The sequence below is a fragment of the Apium graveolens genome, unplaced genomic scaffold (assembly GCF_009905375.1).
Source record: "Apium graveolens cultivar Ventura unplaced genomic scaffold, ASM990537v1 ctg6595, whole genome shotgun sequence".
NCBI lineage: Eukaryota > Viridiplantae > Streptophyta > Magnoliopsida > Apiales > Apiaceae > Apium > Apium graveolens.
In genome coordinates this window covers 91562-115262 of record NW_027419619.1, presented here as the reverse complement: position 1 = coordinate 115262, position 23701 = coordinate 91562, and the positions used below count along the sequence as shown (strand labels likewise).

At 29.7% G+C, this 23701-nt stretch overlaps 3 protein-coding genes across 3 annotated transcripts; 2 read left to right on the top strand and 1 right to left on the bottom strand.

The window, feature by feature from the left end:
* Nucleotides 1–841: 841 nt before the first annotated feature.
* Nucleotides 842–3147, bottom strand: LOC141703384 (uncharacterized). The gene is made up of 5 exons (XM_074506914.1): nucleotides 2689–3147; nucleotides 2347–2581; nucleotides 1856–2157; nucleotides 1170–1748; nucleotides 842–1030 (listed from the first exon to the last, which is right to left on the bottom strand). Exons 1-5 carry the CDS (start codon nucleotides 3145–3147, stop codon nucleotides 842–844), a joined length of 1764 nt encoding a protein of 587 aa, XP_074363015.1.
* Nucleotides 3148–11282: 8135 nt separating this feature from the next.
* Nucleotides 11283–11747, top strand: LOC141703383 (F-box protein PP2-B15-like). Its single transcript, XM_074506913.1, has one exon. It carries the CDS (start codon nucleotides 11283–11285, stop codon nucleotides 11745–11747), a length of 465 nt encoding a protein of 154 aa, XP_074363014.1.
* A 5256-nt stretch (nucleotides 11748–17003) lies between these two features.
* LOC141703382 (putative F-box protein PP2-B12) lies at nucleotides 17004–20613 on the top strand. The gene is made up of 3 exons (XM_074506912.1): nucleotides 17004–17255; nucleotides 18305–18411; nucleotides 20169–20613. The coding sequence occupies exons 1-3, from the start codon at nucleotides 17004–17006 to the stop codon at nucleotides 20611–20613; spliced, it is 804 nt and encodes a 267-aa protein (XP_074363013.1).
* Nucleotides 20614–23701: the final 3088 nt, after the last annotated feature.

The following is a 23701-nucleotide window of genomic DNA, read 5'->3' as shown; positions in this document are numbered from 1 at the left end:
GGAATGTGTAGTTAAAAATTGAGTTATATTGTTCTGTTTTATTTTTAAAGGTGATTTTATTAGAGTTTTAAAACTCATAAATATTTGAATTGTCTCTAAAATTAGTTTTATGATTTTATAATTTCAATACTTATTTTTGGGATTTTACAAAATTTAGATATCAATATTGTATCAATTATTTAACCTTGTATGATTTTCTGATTGTATTTATTTTGTAAAAATCTGTATTAAATTCTAGAATTCTTTAAAAAATTATGAAATTCATATTTATGTAAGTTTGAAATATTCCGAGAATTTTAAAATTATTTCGGGAATTTTTGGAGTTAGTTTCACTCGCGCGTTGATTCGTTTAATTGATAAAAGCGGGTATAAATTACATTTTAGAAATTATTTTAAAATTTCGAAATTTATGTTTTTATTAAATTTGGAATATTTATAACATTTTAAGAATATTTTCGTGATTTTCTGAATTTGTTTTAAGTGCAGCTCGGTTCGTTAATTGTGAAATACGGGTACGAGTTGAGTTTCAAAAGTGCTTTAAAAATTATGGAAATTTTATTTTTTTAGTTTCGGGATTTTTTATAAAATTTTAAAACTATTTTTATAATTTTCTGAGTTTATTTTTGTGCAACTTGGTTCGTTAAAATTACGAATACGGGTCAAAAAATCAGGCAAGAAGGACACGTGTTTGATTTTCAGGCTGCGTGTCTCTCATTTTTATACGTGTTTACAATTGAGTGTTGGCATATAAAAAAATAGAAACAGAACTGGTAAATGATAAACATCCTCATCTCTTTCCTCACTCAATCTATCTCGCCTGTCTCTCTTTCTCTCTACAATCTCATCTCTCTCTTAAATCCCTTCTCTCTCCTGTTTTTCTTTCCTCTATTTTGCCCCTCCCCGTCCTCTCTGTTCGCCGCTCCTGTTTCATTTTTCCGGCCGCCTCTCCGGTGTTCAGGTTGCCGCCTTGGTTCGCTGTTTTTCCGGCTTGTTTCCCATTCGCAGTTGTGTAGTCAAGATAGTCCGAAACCTGCTTTCCAGCAACTAGGTTTCTAAATAATTATTGGTTTTAAACAAACCATACATTTACTGTAGTCAGGCATTCTGTGAGCTAACCAAACCTTTGTTGGAACAATTTTTGATTTTACCTTCCATAAAAATAATTTTACCTTTTCAGGCACCTTGTATTTCCAAATTTGTTCCCATTCATTGCCTTTCTCTACTTCACTGTTGATCAGTAGTTCATAAGCTACTCTAGTATTGTATGTATCCTTAACTGGTACCCAAATAATTCTGTCCTTTTTAGCAAAGAAGCTCACTGCATTTACTATATCTTCAAGCTCCTTCAGATCCTCTAATTCCCAAATTGTCAACTTCCTTTTCCAAAATACCTCACCACTCCTATCATAACAATCCCATAAGGTCTTAAAAATGTTTACTTCTTTCTGTTGTAACTTAGAAAGACTGTACAACCTAGGGAATCTTTCCATTATGGTTATATCTTTGTACCAAAGATCTTCCCAAAAAAGAGCTGAATCCCGATCAGCAACTTCCCATCTCATAGATCTAGGTCCAAAAAAACCAGATTCAGAGTGTTTAGCAACTGCCTTTATTATGCCCTGTACCATTATTAAGCATGATTTCTGTTTTCCTAGCAACTCTAACCCCTCACTCTGACCACAACCATACATGCCTCTTAACCATACATTCCATGCCATCTTTCTCTCAGCTTGCCATTTAAACCACCACTTACAAAGCAATAATGAGTTCCTAATCTGCAATGAACTCGGGCCTAATCCTCCTTGTTTCCTTGATTTGCATACTGAGCTCCAAGCTACTAAATGCATCTTTTTACCTTTCTCTTCTCCATCCCCTGAAGAGTTTCCCCAAAAAATTCCCTTCCAATTCTTTCTAGTTGATTACATACTCCTACCGGTACTTTGTGTAATGTAAACCAATAGATAGGTAAACTATCCAAAGTAGACTTAACCAAAGATAACCTCCCAGCTTGGTTCAAACTATCTCTCTTCCAGTTGGCTAATTTACTCCTAAACTTCTCCACCAATGGTTTCCAAAAAACTTTCTTTCTTGAGCTAACACCAATTTGACTCCCTAAATAAACCAAAGGCCAAGATCCTAATTTGCAACCCAACCTTTCTGCCATAAAATTAAGTTATAAATTTTGAATGTGACAGGAGTATATGCTACTTTTTTGGAAGTTCTTCTTCAAACCTGATAGCAACTGAAAATATTGTAATACTTTTTTTATTCCCAGAATGGATTTCTCATTTCCTTGTAAAAATACTAATGTATCATCAGCATACTGCAGATGAGTAATTTTCTTACCTTCCTTTCCCAACTGTAAGCCCTCAATGATTCCTTGCTCACTTGCTGCATTTAACATACTGCTTAGTACCTCTCCCGTTAAATTAAAAAGCATGGGAGAAAGAGGGTCCCCTTGTCTAATACCATTAGACATGCTGAATTCTTTAGTAGGTGTACCATTAACCAGCACAGATATCCTTATTGACTTAAAAAAATCCTCCATCCACTTAATCCATCTGATCCCCAGGCCCAAACACTTTAGAGTTTGAACAAAAAACTCCAATTCACTGAGTCAAAAGCCTTCTCAAAATCCAATTTTAAGATCAAACCTTTATTCTTTGACTTCTTCATACTGTGGTAGACCTCATTTACTATGAAGATGCTTTCAGCAGCCCGCCTACCCTTTACAAAACCAAACTGATTTACCCCTACTAACTTATCATAAACTGTACTTAGCCTATTTGCCAACACCTTAGTTAAAATTTTAGCAACACTATTTATTAAGCTTATAGGTCTAAACTCACTTGGCTTATTTGGTACCCTGACCTTAGGAACCAGAGCTATGAATGAAGAATTAAAGCCTTTAGGAAGACATCCAGTATTAGCAAACCAATTAAACCCTTCCAACACTTTATCCTTCAGAAAAGGCCAAAACTCCTTAATATACTTCATGTTTAATCCATCTGGCCCAGGAGCTTTATCACTACTGAATGATTTCAATGCAATTATTATCTCCTCCATACAGAAATCTCTCTCCAAAAACAAAACTTCTTCCTTATTTAACCTCTTATCTATAAGTGACCCCACCTCCAAACATTCCATCTTTTTTGAATTGAATATAGCTGTAAAGTACTTGTAAAAAATCATTCTGACCTCCTGAGCTTCAGTTACAACCTTTCCATCCACAACAATTCTATCAATTTTATTTCTGCATCTCCTTTTCTGAATCACTTTATTAAAAATTTTTGTATTTTTGTCCCCCTGCAGATTCTAATTATTCCTTTCTTTCTGCCTTAGCATTGAATCCCTTTTCCTATAACTATCAGCTAATTCTACTTGGCACCTAACAACTTCCTCCCCTCCAACATGACTACCATCTAAGCATTCCATTCTGTTTTCTAGCTCTTTAATCTTAATCTCTAGCTTATCCTTAGCTCCTTTGCACCATTGTTTCATTCCCAACTTAAATTTTTTTAACATAACTTGAATATTCACTTGCATTCTAGCTTCTTTACCTAGCTTCCAAAAATTTTCCATTTTGACCCTAACCTCTTCATCATACAACCACCAATTAAACACCCTAAAAGACACTGGATCATTCAGAATTTTACAAGCATACATCAACAAAGGTCTATGATCCGATATCATCCTATTAATTACCATAACTTCCCAGTTATCTCGAGCATACCAATTATCATTAACCAGAACTTTGTCTAACTTACTACACCTTCCAAAAGGACCAAACCAATTAAAACTTTCATTTATCAACCGAATCTCACGCAAATTATTATTCTTAATAAAATCTTTAAAACCCTGCACATATAATCTTCTATATGTGCAATTGACACTCTATTTTTCGTCCATAATACTATTAAAGTCCCCAAGCACACACACCAAATCATTTTCTGTGATAAGTAAGATTTTTGATATCTCATCCCAAAATTGCCTCTTACCTTTTAAGTTTAAAGGACCATGCACATTGACTATATGAAAAACTTCATCTGTTAAGATGCATTTGAGCTGAACCAACTGCCAAGTTTTTCCTAAAGCCGAGCCTAAATTTTTATAACACAAATTATCCAATGCTAAAATCAATCCCCCTGACAAACCTTCTGAATTCTGTATAAGCCATCCTACCTTACCACTGTCCCAAATGGATTTCTCCCAAAATTTCTTCCATTCCATACATTTTGTTTCCTGCAAACACAGTATATTAACTCTTCTAGATCTGATTATATCTTTAACCATTCTTCTCTTCACACCATTACACAACCCTCTACAATTCCAAGATATTATTCTTATATCTTTTACTGACATAATGGTTTACTTTTACTACAGTACAACTTCTTTATTACTTCAATCTTACAATTCTCCTTTTTGCAGCTGCTCTGCTATCCCAATAATAACTTTCTCTCTATCCCCTTACACCTTTAGCCCCATTTGTTCAGCACAATCTATTATTTCTCTAGCAGCTTCTTTCTTTTTTACCTCTTTGTTTCCTGACAAAGTCACAAAACTACCTCCAAACCCTAAATAAGGGCCTAACCTATTATTTCTCCCAAGATACTTCCTACATCCTAAATTAACACCTCCTTTCAAGTCAAAAGGATTGTTAAATTTTTTACCTTTCTTTTTAGCTCTACCCACTCCTTTGACTTTGAGCTTAACAATTTCATTACACAAAGTACCTTGTGAAGTACCAGTAAAAACAGCATACTCTAAACTATTAGACTTTTCCACTATGTTCTTTGTCTCTCAAGACTTCAGCTCACTTAAAGAATCCTTACTAGTTCATTTAGAGTTTGTTCTAACCACTTCTTCTGTAGCTTGACTATTTAACAAAACCAACATCCCCTCATGCACTTTTCCATCCACCTCCAACACCTCCACCCTTTTACCCAATTCAAGTTCCTGAAGAACACCTATATTTCCTTTCGAGTAGCCTTGACTCCCCTTACTTACTGCTACAGCTTTGGATTCCACAGTCTGACTAGTACTCACTTCCCTATCTACTTTTAAGTCCTTATCTTTTGACTCTATTCCACCATGCTCCTTCATAACTTTTGATATAATCCCTCCTTCAGATAAACTAATTGAACCCATTTTATTCTTCAGCTCCTTCCCATTTTCAATTTCAACAAATTTAATTAGATAAAGCTTTCCCTTCACTAATATATTCATGGACTCTTCAATCTTTTCCCTTCTTGTAGTAGATATACAAATGACTGGATTAAAAAACTCACTCTCATTATCTTTCTGATAGAACCAACTAATCCAATCCCCAACCATCTCGTATAGCCCTTCAAATTTTCTTCTAACCACACATTCATTGGGATCCCATAGCTTTGTAACCATACTGTCCTGGGAACAACCAGATCCTCATCTTTAAATTTTCTCAGACTCCTAAACTATTTCTCAAAAAGCTTATCTGCATATTCTTCCCACCCCTTGTCATGCATACTAGCTAATAAGAACTTTCGAGAAGTTAATCCCACTACATTGACCTGTTATATCCCTTCTCCTCATAAATTATTTTGCAACGAGCTCGCTGATTCATCAGTTCTTGAGAAAGTCACTTTGGTATCATATAAACCCTCCTCAACATCTTTATCTACTACTGCTTCAATATATTCAAACATTTCAACCCCCAACTCCTTCTCCTGATTTCCATTTTCATGCTTATTTCCAACCTCAGCATTCACTTTGACCACATCCTTCTTAATATTATTATAGTCATCCCTATTTCTTTTCTGATTTGACCCAACCACATTATTTTTGTACACCCTAAAACCTCCTTTTCCTTGATCTCTACTAACCTTTTTTCATTAAGACTCATACGAATATTAGATCCTAAACCCCCCTTTCCCTTCACATTAAGAATAATTGTAGCGGCTTCAAGCTCCGAAGTTGTCTTGACAAAACCATATTTTTTCCCTCTTTTGTCCCTTTTTCTAGGCAGAATTATATCCAAAATAACCCCTGAAACCCTCAAGCAATTCCAAATTTCCCTAGCTTTGCACTCTCCCAGGATATTATACGGAAAAATCGTGAAACATGACTCCATTCTTGCTTTCCCTGCCTTTTTCTTCCTTTGCACCATTTGCCACTCCCCCTCATCCACAACTCTTTTGACATCCACCATCTTGTCTATCTCATTCTTTAATGCTTGCGCATAAGTCTTGACATTTCCCCTTTCCCCTTGAATTTTTCCTTCACTTCTACTCTTCTCCTTCCATTCCAACCCTCCCCTAGCTTTCAAGCTTCTCCAATGGATCTGATTTAAAGCTTCCGTTATTGCCTGTTTATCGCTTTCAAAAAAACTCTTACTTGTTTCCTTGTCTAGAATATCCTTGTATGCCCAAATGAAATGCTTAAGAATCTGCTCTCCAGCTTAACCTTCTTGCTTGTCTCAGCACTAAACCCCTTCTTAGCTACCTTCAACTCACCTTCCTTAGTCCCCTCATTTTGAAATTTTTTCCCGTTGGCAGCAACCCCATAGCTGTTAATCTTTGAGAGAGAAGACATTTTTTTGTTCAAGTTGTTAATCGTGATCGTCCAGAGTAAGCTGTTATTGAAATTAAAAAATTGGAAAATGTAAGATCAATCGAATCCGGCATAATAGTGTTTTTGCTCTATTAATCTAAGTTTAAAAAAAATAATTTGCCATGTTGTTATACTTGTAAGTATATAGTGTGTACTAAATTTTAATTGGTAGAATTGTTTTATGATTTGATGTTTATCATTAGGTTAAAAAAATGGTGCAAAAAGAGATATTATAAATAATAATCTATAGACAAACACAAGTAAATATAAAATATTATAATTAGAGAAAATAAACTCACAAATTTGTAGAAATTACACTTAACAAGTTTTTTCTATCTTATTACAATAAACATAAAATTACTAGATCAAATATACATATTTGTAAATATTTTTTAGATAAACATACATATGTGTATATTTATTAAATCTTATAACTAAGATCTAAAAAAATAAACTTGAGATTGTTGCATATAAATATTAATAGAGTTCAAATTAAAACATAGTAATATTTAAAATTAATTATGTGGTTAGGTTTGGACTAAACATATAGTCATTGTTTTTTTAATTGAAGAACATTTGCACACTGCACGGATTTTAAATATTGTATTTTTCTTTAATATTTTACATCTATTAAATTACAATTTTCAAAGTAATTTTTTAAAAAAGTAAAACTTCTAGAGCAAAAGAAAAACATTATCTTACAATGTAAGGGGCGTGTCGTTTTTACAATAATGTTTATATCATAAATAGTCAACTATTTATTTTAATATTAACCATGACACAACTATTATTTTATTATTTAATGATTTTTTAACCTAAATTTTTTCTCCAAGCATTTTTTTATAATGATTTTTAAAAAACTCTCCAAGCAGTTTATGTATAATAGTTTAACATTTTTTAGAATCATAAGTTTCAAAAAATTTCAAAAATGTAACATCGACTTTGTTAATTCAACTAACATAAAAGTTTTCTTAATCGAAATTTAAGTACGAGATACAATTACGAAATGATATATTTTCGGTATAAAATTTTCACAAATAAATTTTGCATTTTATAATAATATTTCTTTTTTTAATAAATCATACAAATTTTAAATTTCTTATAATTTTTTAAATTTACAGAAAATCATTATTTTTCATATTTTTGTATATTGCAAAATCATTATTTGAAAAATCAATAGTTTTTAATACTTTTGATTATTGCAAGAAATTTACATGTGCGAAGCACCGGGAAGATTACTAGTTAAAATAATTTGTGAACATTTTATTTTCCAATGAGCTGTGTAGAAAGGTCATCAAAATTTTGGACCTTAAAAAATATGGGTCAAGAGAAGTCACTTATATGGACCTTGAGGGGGTCACACTTTTTATTATCCCTCCTTTTGGACCATATCTGGTCACCTAGTTTAGGTATCGGCCCGTTTAGCTTAAATCTAGAAACATCTAAACCTTTCTGGTAGGTAGAGTAAAGATAATAAAAAACAAATTATTTCATTACAATGAACTTTAGGACAGATTTGGGGAAGAAAATCATAAATCACAAAAGAACTAAGATTGAGCACCTTAAGGAGAATTACCTATCGTTAATATTATCATTCACATCACCCAAGGATACATGTAGAGCTTCAGGTGTTTCAAAATTGAGGGCTGCCAGTGATTGGGATGAGTTATGGAACAAATTTTTACCACCTGATATTAATCAAATTCTCAGGAGATCAATCTCCACCTTGACTTACACCACTAAAAAACAACTTTATTTTTTTCTCTGTGACTATGCTATCCTCCTGGACTATGGCAATGTGGTAATTCTCTCAATTATTTCTCGATTTTATTATTTGTTTACTAACTTTATTTTGGTGTATTGTTTTTAATATTTAATATTTAACATTTTGATATATTTTTATGTTTTTATATCCTTGTCTATTAATTGTATTTCAATTAAGATAGTTTTTTTTTAAATATTAGATCCAGTATTTTTTCTCTTAATATAAGTTTTAATTAAAATAGTTATATGTGTTTATTTTATATGTATGTAAAATAATAATAATTATTAAATATAATTTCAATAATTATTTCATTAATGTAAAGTTTTGTAATAAGGTTTTTAAAAATAAAATAGGTATACTAAAGATTTAAAGATGTATTACTGTTAGAAAAGATTATAAATAAAAATTAAATATGTGTTTAATTAACATTAAGATACTTATACATATTTTAATTAAAATATGATTATAAAATAATTGTTCCCCGTGAAAATTAGTTTTAAAATATAAAATATTATTTTCTTTAATATTTATTTGGATTCCATTATTGGTATTTAATTAAGTGCTTATCATATGTCAAAGTTGGAAAATAATATATAGAAACAACTGAATGAAAGCTAAGATTATTCTTTTTAAGACTGGGATGGGATGACCAAAGTTTACCATGTGTATTACTCCATATATTTAAATTTTCTCATATATTTAAATTTATTCCCTGTCATTTTTGCATTTTACATATTATAGATGTACCCTGATTAATGTAAGGACATAAAAATTTAAATATTTCTTTATTTGTAATTAATGTTCTAAATTGACATATTTTCTTCAATTTCTCCATTAAAAAAATTAGTGTTTAGATGAATTATTTGTAACTATATGATTATTTATAACTATATGATTGGGAGTAAAGATTGGATAGTTGACAACCAAAAATTTACAATAATTTATCCAAAAATTATAAATAAGTATTAGAAGTTAGAACTATTCATGATAATTTTTGAATTACTTATGTATTTATATCATGATAAAAGAGAATGGTTCATAATCTTTTATTTAAATTGTCTAATTACTTGATCTCATTATTGTTCTAACAGAGTTTTTGGTTTGATAAAGGAAGGGGAAAAAATGTTTAATGGTAGCTGCTAGGCAGCTTGCCATTGTTCCTTGGTGGTGGCTGTGGTTATATGATAGTAACTCAAGATATGTCAATAATTATTGTTGCATTATTTACATACATGCAAATGTACATTTTGCTAAATACTAATCTGGTTCTAGCTACAAATACTTGTGTATCACTCTATATAATCATAGTAACTTTGTTATAAGTATTTTCTTTCTAGTATGACAAACTAATAAGTGTGGGAATTATGGTCAATGGTTGTAGCAAGAGGATTCACTATAGTTGGGAAGTGTTAGCTTGTGTGTTGAGTTGTACAATAAAGTATTATATTTTCTGCATAACTCAATTGAAAAGAAGCATTTAGGTATCAGGGTGACAAGACAAATTAAGGGGTTGTTTAGAGTCACAACCCACAATACCAAATTTTTTAAAAATTATGTATATATTATAAATTTTGCTTAATATTTTGATAAAAGATGTTATTAAAAGTATAAAATGGAATGCTTTTTTTGAAAATAAAGTAGCAAAACAATATTATGAAGGGTATTTTTCAAAATATTCACATTTTTGTCTATTAATAATAACATTTTAATAACAAAATTTTGAGCTAAGACCAAACCTTTTTGTTAAAATTTGCAATCTCTTTAGGTATTGGCTTTTTTGGGCAAAAAAATAACAGAAAATAGTAAAATAGTAATGCTAATAAAGGTGATTAAATACAGCATTATGCATATTTATTTCCTATATGAATGCAAATAAGAAGTCTATATTACATGTAGCCTATTACCTTAAATAATTTGAACAACTTCAACTCACCAGTCACACCCAACAAGCTAATTACAATTTAAAGATAAATCTAAACAATTTTATTTTAACTATTCTCGGTCTTCATTCGTGAATTCAAGTCAATTTTATGAAATGCAGGTCACATGACATTATCTTGTAAAGGATGTAAATCACTTTAGAAAATTACTGTTAAAAAGGATAGTATTGATAGAGAAAGTGTTAGTTCACAAAATAAATCTTTATTAATATTTTTGATATGCACATATTTTGATATTTAATATTTTATAATATTATTGATATACAAATATTTTATGAAAAAATAATATTTTAGATGTGTTTTAATAGTAGCATTAAAACTGCAAGGTCGTATTTTTTCAAAAGCATACTTCCTCCACCTTTTTGGTAAAAACACTTTTCTAATGAACAGATTTTAAAATTTTAATAAAATAGGATTTGAGCTAATTTTGAGCATAGTTTTGTGTGCAACAACTCCAAATTAGGGGTGTAATCGAGTTGAGCCGAGTCCTAGACTGTGGCTCGGCTCGAACTCAATAAAAATAGTTCAGGTTCGAGCTTTGAACTCGACCGGGCTTTTAATTTCAAGTAAAAAGTTCGGTAGGCTCGAGTTCGGTTTAAAAACTCGAATTTATTTCACTAAATATTAATAAAAATTTGAAATAGGATGGTTCGGGTCAAGTTCGATTAAATAATAAATAAATAATATATAAAAAATATAAAAATATTTTTATAATAAAAAAACTGAAAATAATAGGGACTCAATAAGGCTCGACCCTTACGAGCCGAGTAATCGGAAGTTCGAACTCGACTTGGTTACAAATTTGAAAAACTTGAGCTCGAACTCGTGCTCGGCTCGATTAATTCCTAGCCGAATTGGAATTTTTCACGAGCCGAGTTTGAGTTACTCACGAACAGTTTGACTAGTTTACACGTACTCCGAACGCATGGTAAGTGATGAATATGATTAAAGCCGTCCTCTCATCGCATGTATCATGTATTCATGCCTCAATGTATTATCATGTGAACAGATTTTCAGAGGAGGTTGATGTACTTGACAAGGGGCGGTGTGTTGATATTCGTGGAAAAATGAAAATTGGAATGTTGTCTCCTCACACCACGTATGAAACATATCTTGTCTTTAAAATATATGAGGATGCCTGCGGACTTGATTCGGCAAAGACATCCATTAGATTTGTTAATGAAAGAGAGGAGGTGCCTGATGATGAAGCTAGCACAGGTTATCCTGATCTAAGAACATCTGCACACAACATTGAGCAACGAAATGGAGAGCTTAGTCGGTGGAGGAAGGACGAATGGATGGAGATTAAGATCGCAGAGTTTGAGACTGGTGCAAGAGATGATGATGATGAGGTGGAGACGCGATTTATGTCAACTGATACAAATGTACTCAAGGCTGGCCTTATCGTACAAGGTTTCGAGTTTAGGCCTAAACAACCCATGGCAGTTGTTTAATGAATTTATCTGTTGGCATGCTTTATTTTGTCTTTAAAAAAAATTTTCATGTAATATGAATTATCTGTTATTTGAAGGATGTTGATGAATTATGTTTTATGTAAAATTTAAGGGTTTTAAGACATTGTTGTTTGTATTATGGTGTGTCCAATTTTAAGGCCCATATCATAACCGAATACAGTTTCCTTTATTTAGGCCATCTCCAATTATAAATTTATTTTATAATACTTTCATCTCCAATATTTCACCTTTTTAACTTGAATCACTATTTTATTTCCAATCATGACTTTAAATATAATTTCAAATTTATTTCAAACATCATTATAATTACATACAGCGTACACAATCCCTCATTACACATCATGAGGTATGTGTTATTTTATTATTTAATATAGCATAATAACTCGTGCGAGGCATGGGTCATTTTCTAGAATTATAATGTTCTTCATTATTTTTTTTATATGTAAATCTTGTACAATGTCTAACTTATATCAAATACAAGTTTTGTTTATCAATGTGTATTATTTTAATAAAAGACAATAACAAAATAGATATGTATTACGATATCATAAAAAGATATCATAAATAGATAAATATTCATAAATGAATTGTGATATGTATATTGGTTTTCATTAAAATAAAATAATATATAAAAATTACCTGGCCTGGCTAAACAAAATTATTTTATTGATCAAATCTTAAATAAAAATTAAAAAAACTAAAAATAATAAAATAAAATAATAAAATAAAACATTATATAATTACCCATCCTGGCTAAATAAAATTATATTATTGAAGAATCAGGCTAAAATAAAATAATATATATTATTGATCCCACTAAAAACATTATATTATTGGACCGGACTATAACAAAATAAAAATTTGAAAGGAAATCTGCGGAATCAATATAATGTCATCAAACTAAAATAAAATTGCCTCAGTTGGTTAAAAAAGGGATTACTATTCTCTTGGCCACCAATTAAACACCCTAAAAGGCACTGGATCATTCAGAATTTTACAAGCATACATCAACAAAGGTCTATGATCCGATATCATCCTATTAATTTCCATAACTTCCCAGTTATCTCGAGCACACCAACTATCATTCACCAGAACTTTGTCTAACTTACTACACCTTCCAAAAGGACCAAACCAAGTAAAACTTTCATTTATCAACCCAATCTCACACAAATTATTATTCTTAACAAAATCTTTAAAACCCTACACATCTAATCTTCTATATGTGCAATTGATACTCTCTTTTTCATCCATAATACTATTAAAGTCCCCAAGCACACACACCAAATCATTTCCCGTGATAAGTAAGATTTTTGATATCTCATCCCAAAATTGCCTCTTACCTTTTAAGTTTAAAGGACCATACACATTGACTATATGAAAAACTTCATCTGTTAAGATGCATTTGAGCTGAACCCACTGCCAAGTTTTTCCTGAAGCCGAGCCTAAATTTTTATAACACAAATTATCCAATGCTAAAATCAGTCCCCCTGACAAACCTTCTGAATTCTGTATAAGCCATCCTACCTGACCACTGACCCAAATGGATTTCTCCCAAAATTTCTTCCATTCCATACATTTTGTTTCCTGCAAACACAGTATATTAACTCTTCTAGATCTGATCATATCTTTAACCATTCTTCTCTTCACATCATTACACAGCCCTCTACAATTCCAAGATATTATTCTTATATCTTTTACTGACATAATGGTTTACTTTTACTACAGTACAACTTCTTTACTACTTCAATCTTACAATTCTCCTTTTTGCAGCTGCTCTGCTATCCCAATAATAACTTTCTCTCTATCCCTAACACCTTTAGCCCCATTTGTTCAGCACAATCTATTATTTCTCTAGCAGCTTCTTTCCTTTTTACCTCTTTGTTTCCTGACAGAGTCACAAAACTACCTCCAAACACTAAACAAGGGCCTAACCTATTATTTCTCCCAAGATACTTCCTACATCCTAAATTAACACCTCCTTTCAAGTCAAAAGGATTGTTAAACTTTTTACCTTTCTTTTTAGGTCTACCCACTCCTTTGACTTTGAGCTTAATAATTTCATTACACAAAGTACCTTGTGAAGTACAAGTAAAAACACCAGACTCTAAACTGTCAGACTTTTCAACTATGTTCTTTGTCCCTCCAGACTTCAGCTCACTTAAAGAATCCTTACTAGTTGATTTAGAGTTTGTTCTAACCACTTCTTCTACAGCTTGACTATTTAACAAAACCAACCTCCCCTCATGCACTTTTCCATCCACCTCCAACACCTTCATAACTTTTGATATAATCCCTCCTTCAGATAAACTAATTGAATTCATTTTATTCTTCAGCTCCTTCCCATTTTCAATTTCAACAAATTTAATTGGATAAAGCTTTCCCTTCAATAATATATTCATGGACTCTTCAATCTTTTCCCTTCTTGTAGTAGATATACAAATGACTGGATTAAAAAACTCAATCTCATTATCTTTCTGATAGGACCAACAAATCCAATCCCCAACCATCTCGTATAGCCCTTCAAATTTTCTTCTAACCACACATTCATTGGGATCCCATAGCTTTGTAACCATACTGTCCTGGGAACAACCAGATCCTCATCTTTAAATTTTCTCAAACTCCTAAACTATTTCTCAAAAAGCTTATCTGCATATTCTTCCCACCCCTTGTCATGCATACTAGCTAATAAGAACTTTCGAGAAGTTAATCCCACTACATTGACCTGTTCAATCCCTTCTACTCATAACTTATTTTGCAACGAGCTCGCTGATTCATCAGTTCTTGAGAAAGTCACTTTGGTATCATATAAACCCTCCTCAACATCTTTATCTACTACTGCTTCAATATATTCAAACATTTCAACCCCCAACTCCTTCTCCTGATTTCCATTTTCATGCTTATTTCCAACCTCAGCATTCACTTTGACCACATCCTTCTTAATATTATTATAGTCATCCCTATTCCTAATCTGATTTGACCCAACCACATTATCTTTGTACACCCTAAAATCTCCTTTTCCTTGATCTCTACTAACCTTTTTTCATTAAGACTCATACGAATATTAGATCCTAAACCCCCCTTTACCTTAACATTAAGAATAATTGTATTGGCTTCAAGCTCCGAAGTTGTCTTGACAAAACCATATATTTTCCCTCTTTTGTCTCTTTTTCTAGGCAGAATTATATCCAAAATAACCCCTGAACCCCTCAAGCAATTCCAAATTTCCCTAGCTTTGCACTCTCCCGGAATATTATACAGAAAAATCGTGAAACTTGACTCCATTCTTGCTTTCCCTACCTTTTTCTTCCTTTGCACCATTTGCCACTCCCCCTCATCCACAACTCTTTTGACATCCACCATCTTGTCTATCTCATTCTTTAATGCTTGCGCATAAGTCTTGACATTTCCCCTTTCCCCTTGACTTTTTCCTACACTTCTACTCTTCTCCTTCCATTCCAACCCTCCCCTAGCTTTCAAGCTTCTCCAATGGATCTGATTTAAAGCTTCCGTTTAAAGATCTCAGCACTAAACCCCTTCTTAGCTACCTTCAACTCACCTTCCTTAGTCCCCTCATTTTGAAATTTTTTCCGGTTGGCACAACCCCATAGCTAGCTGTTAACCTTTGAGAGAGAAGATATTTTTTTGTTCAAGTTGTTAATCGTGATCGTCCAGGTTACAGTAACCTGTTATTGAGATTAAAAATTGGGAAATGTAAGATCAATCGAATCAGGCATAATAGTGTTTTTCTCTATTAATCTAACTTTAAAGAAAAATAATTTGCCATGTTGTTATACTTGTAAGAATATAGTGTGTATTAAATTTTAATTGGTAGAATTGTTTTATGATTTGATGTTTAACATTAGGTTAAAAAAACGGTGCAAAAAGAGATATTATAAATAATAATCTATAGACAAAGACAAGTAAATATAAAATATTATAATTAGAGAAAATAAACTCACAAATTTGTAAAAATTGCACTTAACAAGTTTTTTCTATCTTATTACAATAAACATAAAATTACTAGATCAAATGTACATATTTGTAAATATTTTTTAGATAAACATACATATTTGTATATTTATTAAATCTTATAACTAAGATCTAAAAAAATAAACTTGAGATTGTTGCATATAAATATTAATAGAGTTCAAATTAAAGCATAGTAATATTTAAAATTAATTATGTGGTTAGGTTTGGACTAAACATATAGTCATTGTTTTTTTAATTCAAGAACATTTGCACACTGCACAGATTTTAAATATTTTATTTTTCTTTAAATTTTACATCTATTAGATTATAATTTTCAAAGTAATTTTTTTAAAAAGTAAAATTTCTAGAGCAAAAGAAAAACATTATCTTACAATGTAAGGGGCCGTGTCGTTTTTACAATAATGTTTATAACATAAATAGTCAACTATTTATTTTAATAGTTAATGATTTTATTATTTTATTATTTAATGATTTTTTAACCTAAATTTTTTTATTATTTAATGATTTTTTAACCTAAATTTTTTTCTCCAAGCGTTTTTTTTTAAATTTTTTAAAAAAAACTCTCCAAGAATTTTATGTATAATAGTTTAACATTTTTTAGAATCATATGTTTCAAAAAATTTCAAAAATGTAACATCGACTTTGTTAATTCAACTAACATAAAAGTTTTCTTAATCGAAATTTAAGTACGAGATACAATTACGAATTGATATATTTTTAGTATAAAATTTTTACAAATAAATTTTGCATTTTATAATAATATTTCTTTTTTTAATAAATCATTCAATTTTTAAATTTCTTAGAATTTTTTAAATTTACAAAAAATCATTATTTTTCATATTTTTGTATATTTCAAAATCATTATTTGAAAAATCAAAATTTTTTAATACTTTTGTATATTGCAGGGAATTTACGTGTGCGAAGCACGGGGCTAGTTAAAATAATTTGTGAACATTTTATTTTCAAATGAGCTGTGTAGAAAGGTCGTCAAAATTTTGGACCTTAAAAAATATGGGTCATGATGGACCTTGAGGGGGTCACACTTTTTATTATCCCTCCTTTTGGACCAGCTGGTCACCTAGTTTAGGTATCGGCCCATTTAGCTTAAATCTAGAAACATCTAAACCTTTCTGGTAGGTAGCGTTAAAAATAAGGGAGCAAAGATAATAAAAAACAAATTATTTCATTACAATCAACTTTAGGACAAATTTGGGGAAGGAAATCATACATCACAAAAGAACTAAGATGGAGCACCTTACCGAGAATTGCCTATCGTTAATATTATCATTCACATCACCCAAGGATACATGTAGAGCTTCAGGTGTTTCAACAGAATTGAGGGCTGCGGGTGATTCGGATGAGTTATGGAACAAATTTTTACCACCTGATATTAATCAAATTCTCAGGAGATCAATCTCCACCTTGACTTACACCACGAAAAAACAACTTTATTTTTCTCTCTGTGACTCTGCTATCCTGCTGGACGATGGCAATGTGGTAATTCTCTCAATTATTTCTTGATATTATTATTTGTTTACTAAGTTTATTTCTGTGTATTGTTTTTAATATTTAATATTTAACATTTTGATATTTTTTTATGTTTTTATATCCTTGTCTATTAATTTTATTTCAATTAAGATAGTTTTTTTTTAATATTAGATCCAGTATTTTTTCTGTTAATATAAGTTTTAATTAAAATAGTTATATGTGTTTATTTTATATGTATGTAAAATAATAATAATTATTAAATATAATTTCAATAATTATTTCATTAATGTAAAGTTTTGTAATAAGGTTTTTAAAAATAAAATAGGTATACTAAAGATTTAAAGATGTATTACTGTTAGAAAAGATTATAAATAAAAATTAAATATGTGTTTAATTAACATTAAGATACTTATACATATTTTAATTAAAATATGATTATAAAATAATTGTTCCCCGTGAAAATTAGTTTTAAAATATAAAATATTATTTTCTTTAATATTTATTTGGGATTCCATTATTGGTATTTATTTAAGTGCTTATCAAATGTCAAAGTTGGAAAACAATATATAGAAACAACTGAATGAAAGGTAAGATTATTCTTTTTAAGACTGGGATGACCAAAGTTTACCATGTGTATTACTCCATATATTTAAATTTTCTCATATATTTAAATTTATTCCCTGCCGTTTTTGCATTTTACATATTATAGATGTACCCTTATATCTTCAAAGACTGGTCAATGTAAGGACATAAAGATTTAAATATTTCTTTATTTGTAATTAATGTTCTAAATTGACATATTTTCTTCAATTTCTCCATTAAAAAAAATTAGTGTTTAGATGAATTATTTGTAGCTATATGATTGGGAGTAAAGATTGGATAGTTGACAACCAAAAATTTACAATAATTTATCCAAAAATTATGAATAAGTATTAGAAGTTAGAACTATTCATGATGATTTTTGGATTACTTATGTATTTGTATCATGATAAAAGAGAATGGTCCAAAATCTTTTAATTAAATTGTCTAATTACTTGATCTCATTATTGTTCTAACAGAGTTTTTGGTTGGATAAAGGAAGCGGAAAAAAATGTTTAATGGTAGCTGCTAGGCAGCTTGCCATTGTTCCTTGGTGGTGGCAATGGTTATATGATAGTAACTCAAGGTATGTGAATAATTATTGTTGCATTATTTACATACATGCAAAGGTACATTTTGCTAAATACTAATCCGGTTGTAACTACAAATACTTGTGCATCACTCTATATAATCATAGTAACTTTGTTATAAGTATTTTCTTTCTAGTATAACAAACTAATAAGTGTGGGAATTATGGTCAATGGTTATAGCAAGAGGATTCACTCTAGTTGGGAACTGTTAGCTTGTGTGTTGAGTTGTACAATGTAGTATTATATTTTATGCATACCTCAATTGAAAAGAAGCATTTAGGGATGAGGGTGACAAGACAAATTAATGGGTTGTTTATAGTCCTAACCCACAATACCAATTTTTTTAAAAAATTATGTATATATTATAAATTTTGCTTAATATTTTGATAAAAGTTGTTATTTAAAGTATAAAATGGAATGCTTTTTTTGAAAATAAAGTAGCAAAACAATATTATGAAGGGTATTTTTCAAAATATTCACATTTTTATCTATTAATAATAACATTTTAATAACAAAATTTTGAGCTAAGACGAAACCTTTTTGTTAAAATTTGCAATCTCTTTAGGTATTGGCTTTTTTGGTCAAAAAAATAACAGAAAAGAGTAAAACAGTAGTGCTAATAAAGATAATTAAATACAGCATTATGCATATTTATTTCCTATATGAATGCAAATAAGAAGTCTATATTACATGTAGCCTGATCTGTTACCTTAAATAATTTGAATAACTTCACCTCACCGGTCACACCCAACCAGCTAATTACAATTTAAAGATAAATCTAAACAATTTTAACTATTCTCGGTCTCCATTCGTGAATGCAAGTCAATTTTATGAAATGCAGGTCACTATGACATTATCTTGTAAAAGATGTAAATCACTTTAGGCAATTACTGTTAAAAATTGTAGTATTGATAGAGAAAGTGTTTGTTCACAAAATAAATCTTTAATAATATTTTCGATATGCACATATTTTGATATTTAATATTTTATAATATTATTAATATACACATATTTTATGAAAAAAAAATATTTTAAATGTGATTTAATAGTAGAATTAGAACTACAAGGTCGTATTTTTTCAAAAGCATACTTCCTCGTCCTTTTTGGTAAAAACACTTTTTAAATGAGCAGATTTTAAAATTTTAATAAAATAGGATTTGAGCTAATTTTGCGCAACAAACTGTAGTTTTGTGTGCAACAACTCCAAACTAGGGGTGTAATCCAGTTGAGCCGAGTCCTAGACCGTGGCTCGGCTTGACCTCAATAAAAATAGTTCGGGTTCGAGCTTTGAACTCGACCGAGCTTTTAATTTCAAGTAAAAAGTTCGGTAGGCTCGAGTTCGGTTTGAAAACTCGAATTTATTTCACTAAATATTAACAAAAATTCGAAATAGGATGGTTTGGCTCAAGTTCGATTGAATAATAAATAAATAATATATAAAAAATATCAAAATATTTTTTTAATAAAAATAACTGAAAATAAAAGAGACTCAATAAGGCTCGAACCTTACGAGCCGAGTAATCAGAAGTTCAAACTCGACTCGATTACAAATTTGAAAAACTCGAGCTCGAACTCGAGGTCGGCTCGATTAATTCCCAGCCGAATTGGAATTTTTTACGAGCCGAGTTCGAGTAACTCACAAACAGTTTGACTAGTTTACACGTATTCCGAACGCATGATGAATATGATTAAAGTCGTCCTCTCATCGCATGTATCAGGCATTCATGCCTCAATGTATTATCCATGTGAACAGATTTTCAGAGGAGGTTGCTGTACTTGACAAGGGGCGGTGTGTTGATATTCGTGGCAAAATGAAAATTGGAATGTTATCTCCTCACACCACTTATGAAACATATCTTGTCTTTAAAATATATGAGGATGCCTGCGGACTTGATTCGGCAAAGACATCCATTAGATTTGTTAATGAAAGAGAGGAGGTGCCTGATGATGAAGCTAGCATAGTTTATCCTGATCCAAGAACATCTGCACACAACATTGAGCAACGAAATGGAGAGTTTAGTCGGTGGAGGAAGGACGAATGGATGGAGATTAAGATAGCAGAGTTTGAGACTGGTGCAAGAGATGATGATGATGAGGTGGAGACGCGATTTATGTCAACTGATACAAATGTACTCAAGGCTGGCCTTATCGTACAAGGTTTCGAGTTTAGGCCTAAACAACCCATGGCAGTTGTTTAATGAATTTATATGTTGGCATGCTTTATTTTGTCTTTAAAAACTTTTCTCATGTAATATGAATTATCTGTTATTTGAAGGATGTTGATGAATTATGTTTTATGTAAAATTTAAGGGTTTTAAGACAATGTTGTTCGTATCATGGTGTGTCCAATTTTAAGGCCCATATCATAACCGAATACAGTTTCCTTTATTTAGGCCATCTCCAATTATAAATTTATTTTATAATACCTTCATTTGCAATATTTCACCTTTTTAACCTGAATCACTATTTTATTTCCAATCATGACTTTAAATATAATTTCAAATTTACTTCAAACATCATTATAATTACATACAGCGTACACAATCCCTCCATACACATCATGAGGTATGTGTTATTTTATTATTTAATATTGCATAATATTGCATTATAATGTTCTTAATTGGTTTTTATATGTAAATGTTGTACAATGTCTAACGTATATCAAATACAAGTTGATTGTTTATCAATGTGTATTATTTTCATAAAAGACAATAACAAATTACACAATGTTTCAAATATAAACCATTAAGCAAAATATATATATATATATTATTGTATGTGTTGTATAATTTACATTAATGAATGAATATAAATAGGGTAGTCATTGTACGTTTAAAACGAAACGATTATACTTAATCTGTAGAATGCCGTTAGTATGTTTACAAATAAAAAGTTAAAAAATAACATTTATGTTGAATACAGAGTTAACCAAAAATTTTGAATTTTATTTAAATAAACTACATGTACGGGCTATATTATTACTGAGTTCACTACTAACTTATAATTAACTTACTCAATTTAAAATGATAAAAAATGCATAATTGAAGTCAGGATGACTTGCAATCATAATATACAATAATGTAAAATTTACACTATTGTTAATATAAAAGTTGATTTATTAAAAAAATGTTCATTTTTGAAATTCAACGTATATATGCATGGAAAAATATTAGTTTTTTATTTACACTACGGTTACCAAAATAACACTAAGTTATATGTGTGTGAGAGCATGTATATTGTCGTATGCTACATTTCTTAATAAATTACGATGATTTCAATTATTTATATGCTAAATATCTGATTTATGTACATTTTTAATCACTATTAATATCTAGTGAGATAAATGATTACTTAAATAACATGCATTTATAATTATTCAAAAATTAAAATTATGTAATAAATAAATTGCAATAATTTATATATGGTATTCATATTATCACTAACAAACAATCTATAACTAGTTTTTACGCAACTGAGTATCAATCATGGTTGTAATATAAAAATAAATTATATATTATAAAGACTTATTATTGATATTCATGATTTATTTCAAGGATTCGAAGGAAAAATTATAATTATATCATTATTTAAACTGTTTTTAAGTTCCTTTCATTACTACTCTAATATTTCTTCATATAATAATTTAAAAATCTTGTATTCTATTATCCTAAAATTAAGTATTTTTCAATTTGATAAAATTTTATAAATATTAGTTGAACTGGTTAATTCATTCAAATTAGTGAATAATATATTTTTTTTTCTTTAAATAATATAAAATACATTGAATCAAATGTCACAATATAGTCTAGATAAAACTTTTATTTAAATAATTTAAAATATAAAAATAATTCAAAATATTTGTACAATATTATCTTAATCAATGAATATTAATTATCTAGAAGAATTCTTTTTAAAAAGCTAGTTTTTTTAAAGTAAAAAATAAATAATAAATCGATTTAATATATCATCGTAGTTTTAAAAAATTTTGTGAGGTCTCATATCAAATTTCAAATATTTTTAAAATCGGGACAAGTACCAAAAATAATAATGTGCTACCAGTGAAGTTAATAATTTTAATATAAATAATCAATTGTCTTGATCTTATAAACACCTAAAACACATTAATTTATATTAACATAAAATATATATAAAAAAATTACATTATTGGTAAGATATTCTCGCCGAACTTGTAATTTAAATTTACTAAATGTAGAATTGACGATGTTTTTCGGCCGAGTCATGTATTCAAATTTCGGATATTTTTTGAAGAATGGGCCAAGTTCTAATTTTAAATTGGAATAAAATAAAATATTTTGACTCACTATAATTCGAACTCATCTAAATATGTAATACCATTATAGATTATTTATATATAAGCGTTCTATTTTCAATATTTTATCTAAAAATAATATATGTACATTTTAATTACTTTTTATAATAATAAAATATGTTAAAAATATATGAGATACATTTTCAAAGTCAAAAAAAAAAGATAAATGAATAAAATATTAATTCATTTATGTACTATATCTAATTCTATATCCGAAATTTAATTCTTTAAAATTAACTGTACAAATAATAAAGTAACTATCTTGTTTTTGCGGAATTCAAGTAAATATCTTTAAAGTTAAATAAAATATTCATTTAGCAAACTTACATATTATGTGTATGATAAAAAACATATGTGAGATTATGGTGTAGTGGTATGAGGTTATATAGATGAATTAAATATCTCGAGTTTGATTTCCACAAAACACATCTTTTTTATAAAAATTAAAAATAGGGGTAGTTTAGTCTTTTCAATGAGAATTTTTAATCTCACTAATTATCCTTGTTCTCCTATTATATATAGAAGAGATTTACATACGTTTATTAGATTTCTGAAATAAGTTTCCTGAAGCTAAACATACGTTAAAAAAACAGACTCGATAAAGTATTTGTATAATTCAATAGTCGAATTCAAATATTCTTACGAGGTGACCTTAAATAACTCACCTATTTATACCTTAGTGCACTACAAGAAAAACGTCAATGGACAACGGTTATGTACTGATATGAAAAATGCAAAAAATTGATATTTTCGTGGGTGTAGTAAAAAATCTTATTTTTCGCATCGGTTCTTGGTGGCACTAGAAATATGGACAGTGAAAACTGATTTGGCCCCATGAGCATCTTATTCAGAACTAATATTAGTTTGAAATCTTCCCAAACAACGTTTTCAGAATCTTAACCATTTTCTGCCATCCAACCACATTCATGTCACTCTCATCTCTCATCTAGGAGCAC

Bases quoted from the DNA above. Each gene is read 5' to 3' on its own strand.
- LOC141703384 (XM_074506914.1), bottom strand. From the start codon at position 3,147: ATGGAATGTTTGGAGGTGGGGTCACTTATAGATAAGAGGTTAAATAAG. The intron at 2,158-2,346 runs GTAAGAAAATTA...ATTTTATGGCAG, and splicing joins CTTACAGTTGGGAAAGGAAG to AAAGGTTGGGTTGCAAATTA. The intron at 1,031-1,169 runs GTAAAATTATTT...GCTGGAAAGCAG, and splicing joins AATACAAGGTGCCTGAAAAG to GTTTCGGACTATCTTGACTA.
- LOC141703383 (XM_074506913.1), top strand. From the start codon at position 11,283: ATGTATTATCATGTGAACAGATTTTCAGAGGAGGTTGATGTACTTGAC.
- LOC141703382 (XM_074506912.1), top strand. From the start codon at position 17,004: ATGGAGCACCTTACCGAGAATTGCCTATCGTTAATATTATCATTCACA. The intron at 17,256-18,304 runs GTAATTCTCTCA...TTGTTCTAACAG, and splicing joins TGCTGGACGATGGCAATGTG to AGTTTTTGGTTGGATAAAGG. The intron at 18,412-20,168 runs GTATGTGAATAA...CCATGTGAACAG, and splicing joins TTATATGATAGTAACTCAAG to ATTTTCAGAGGAGGTTGCTG.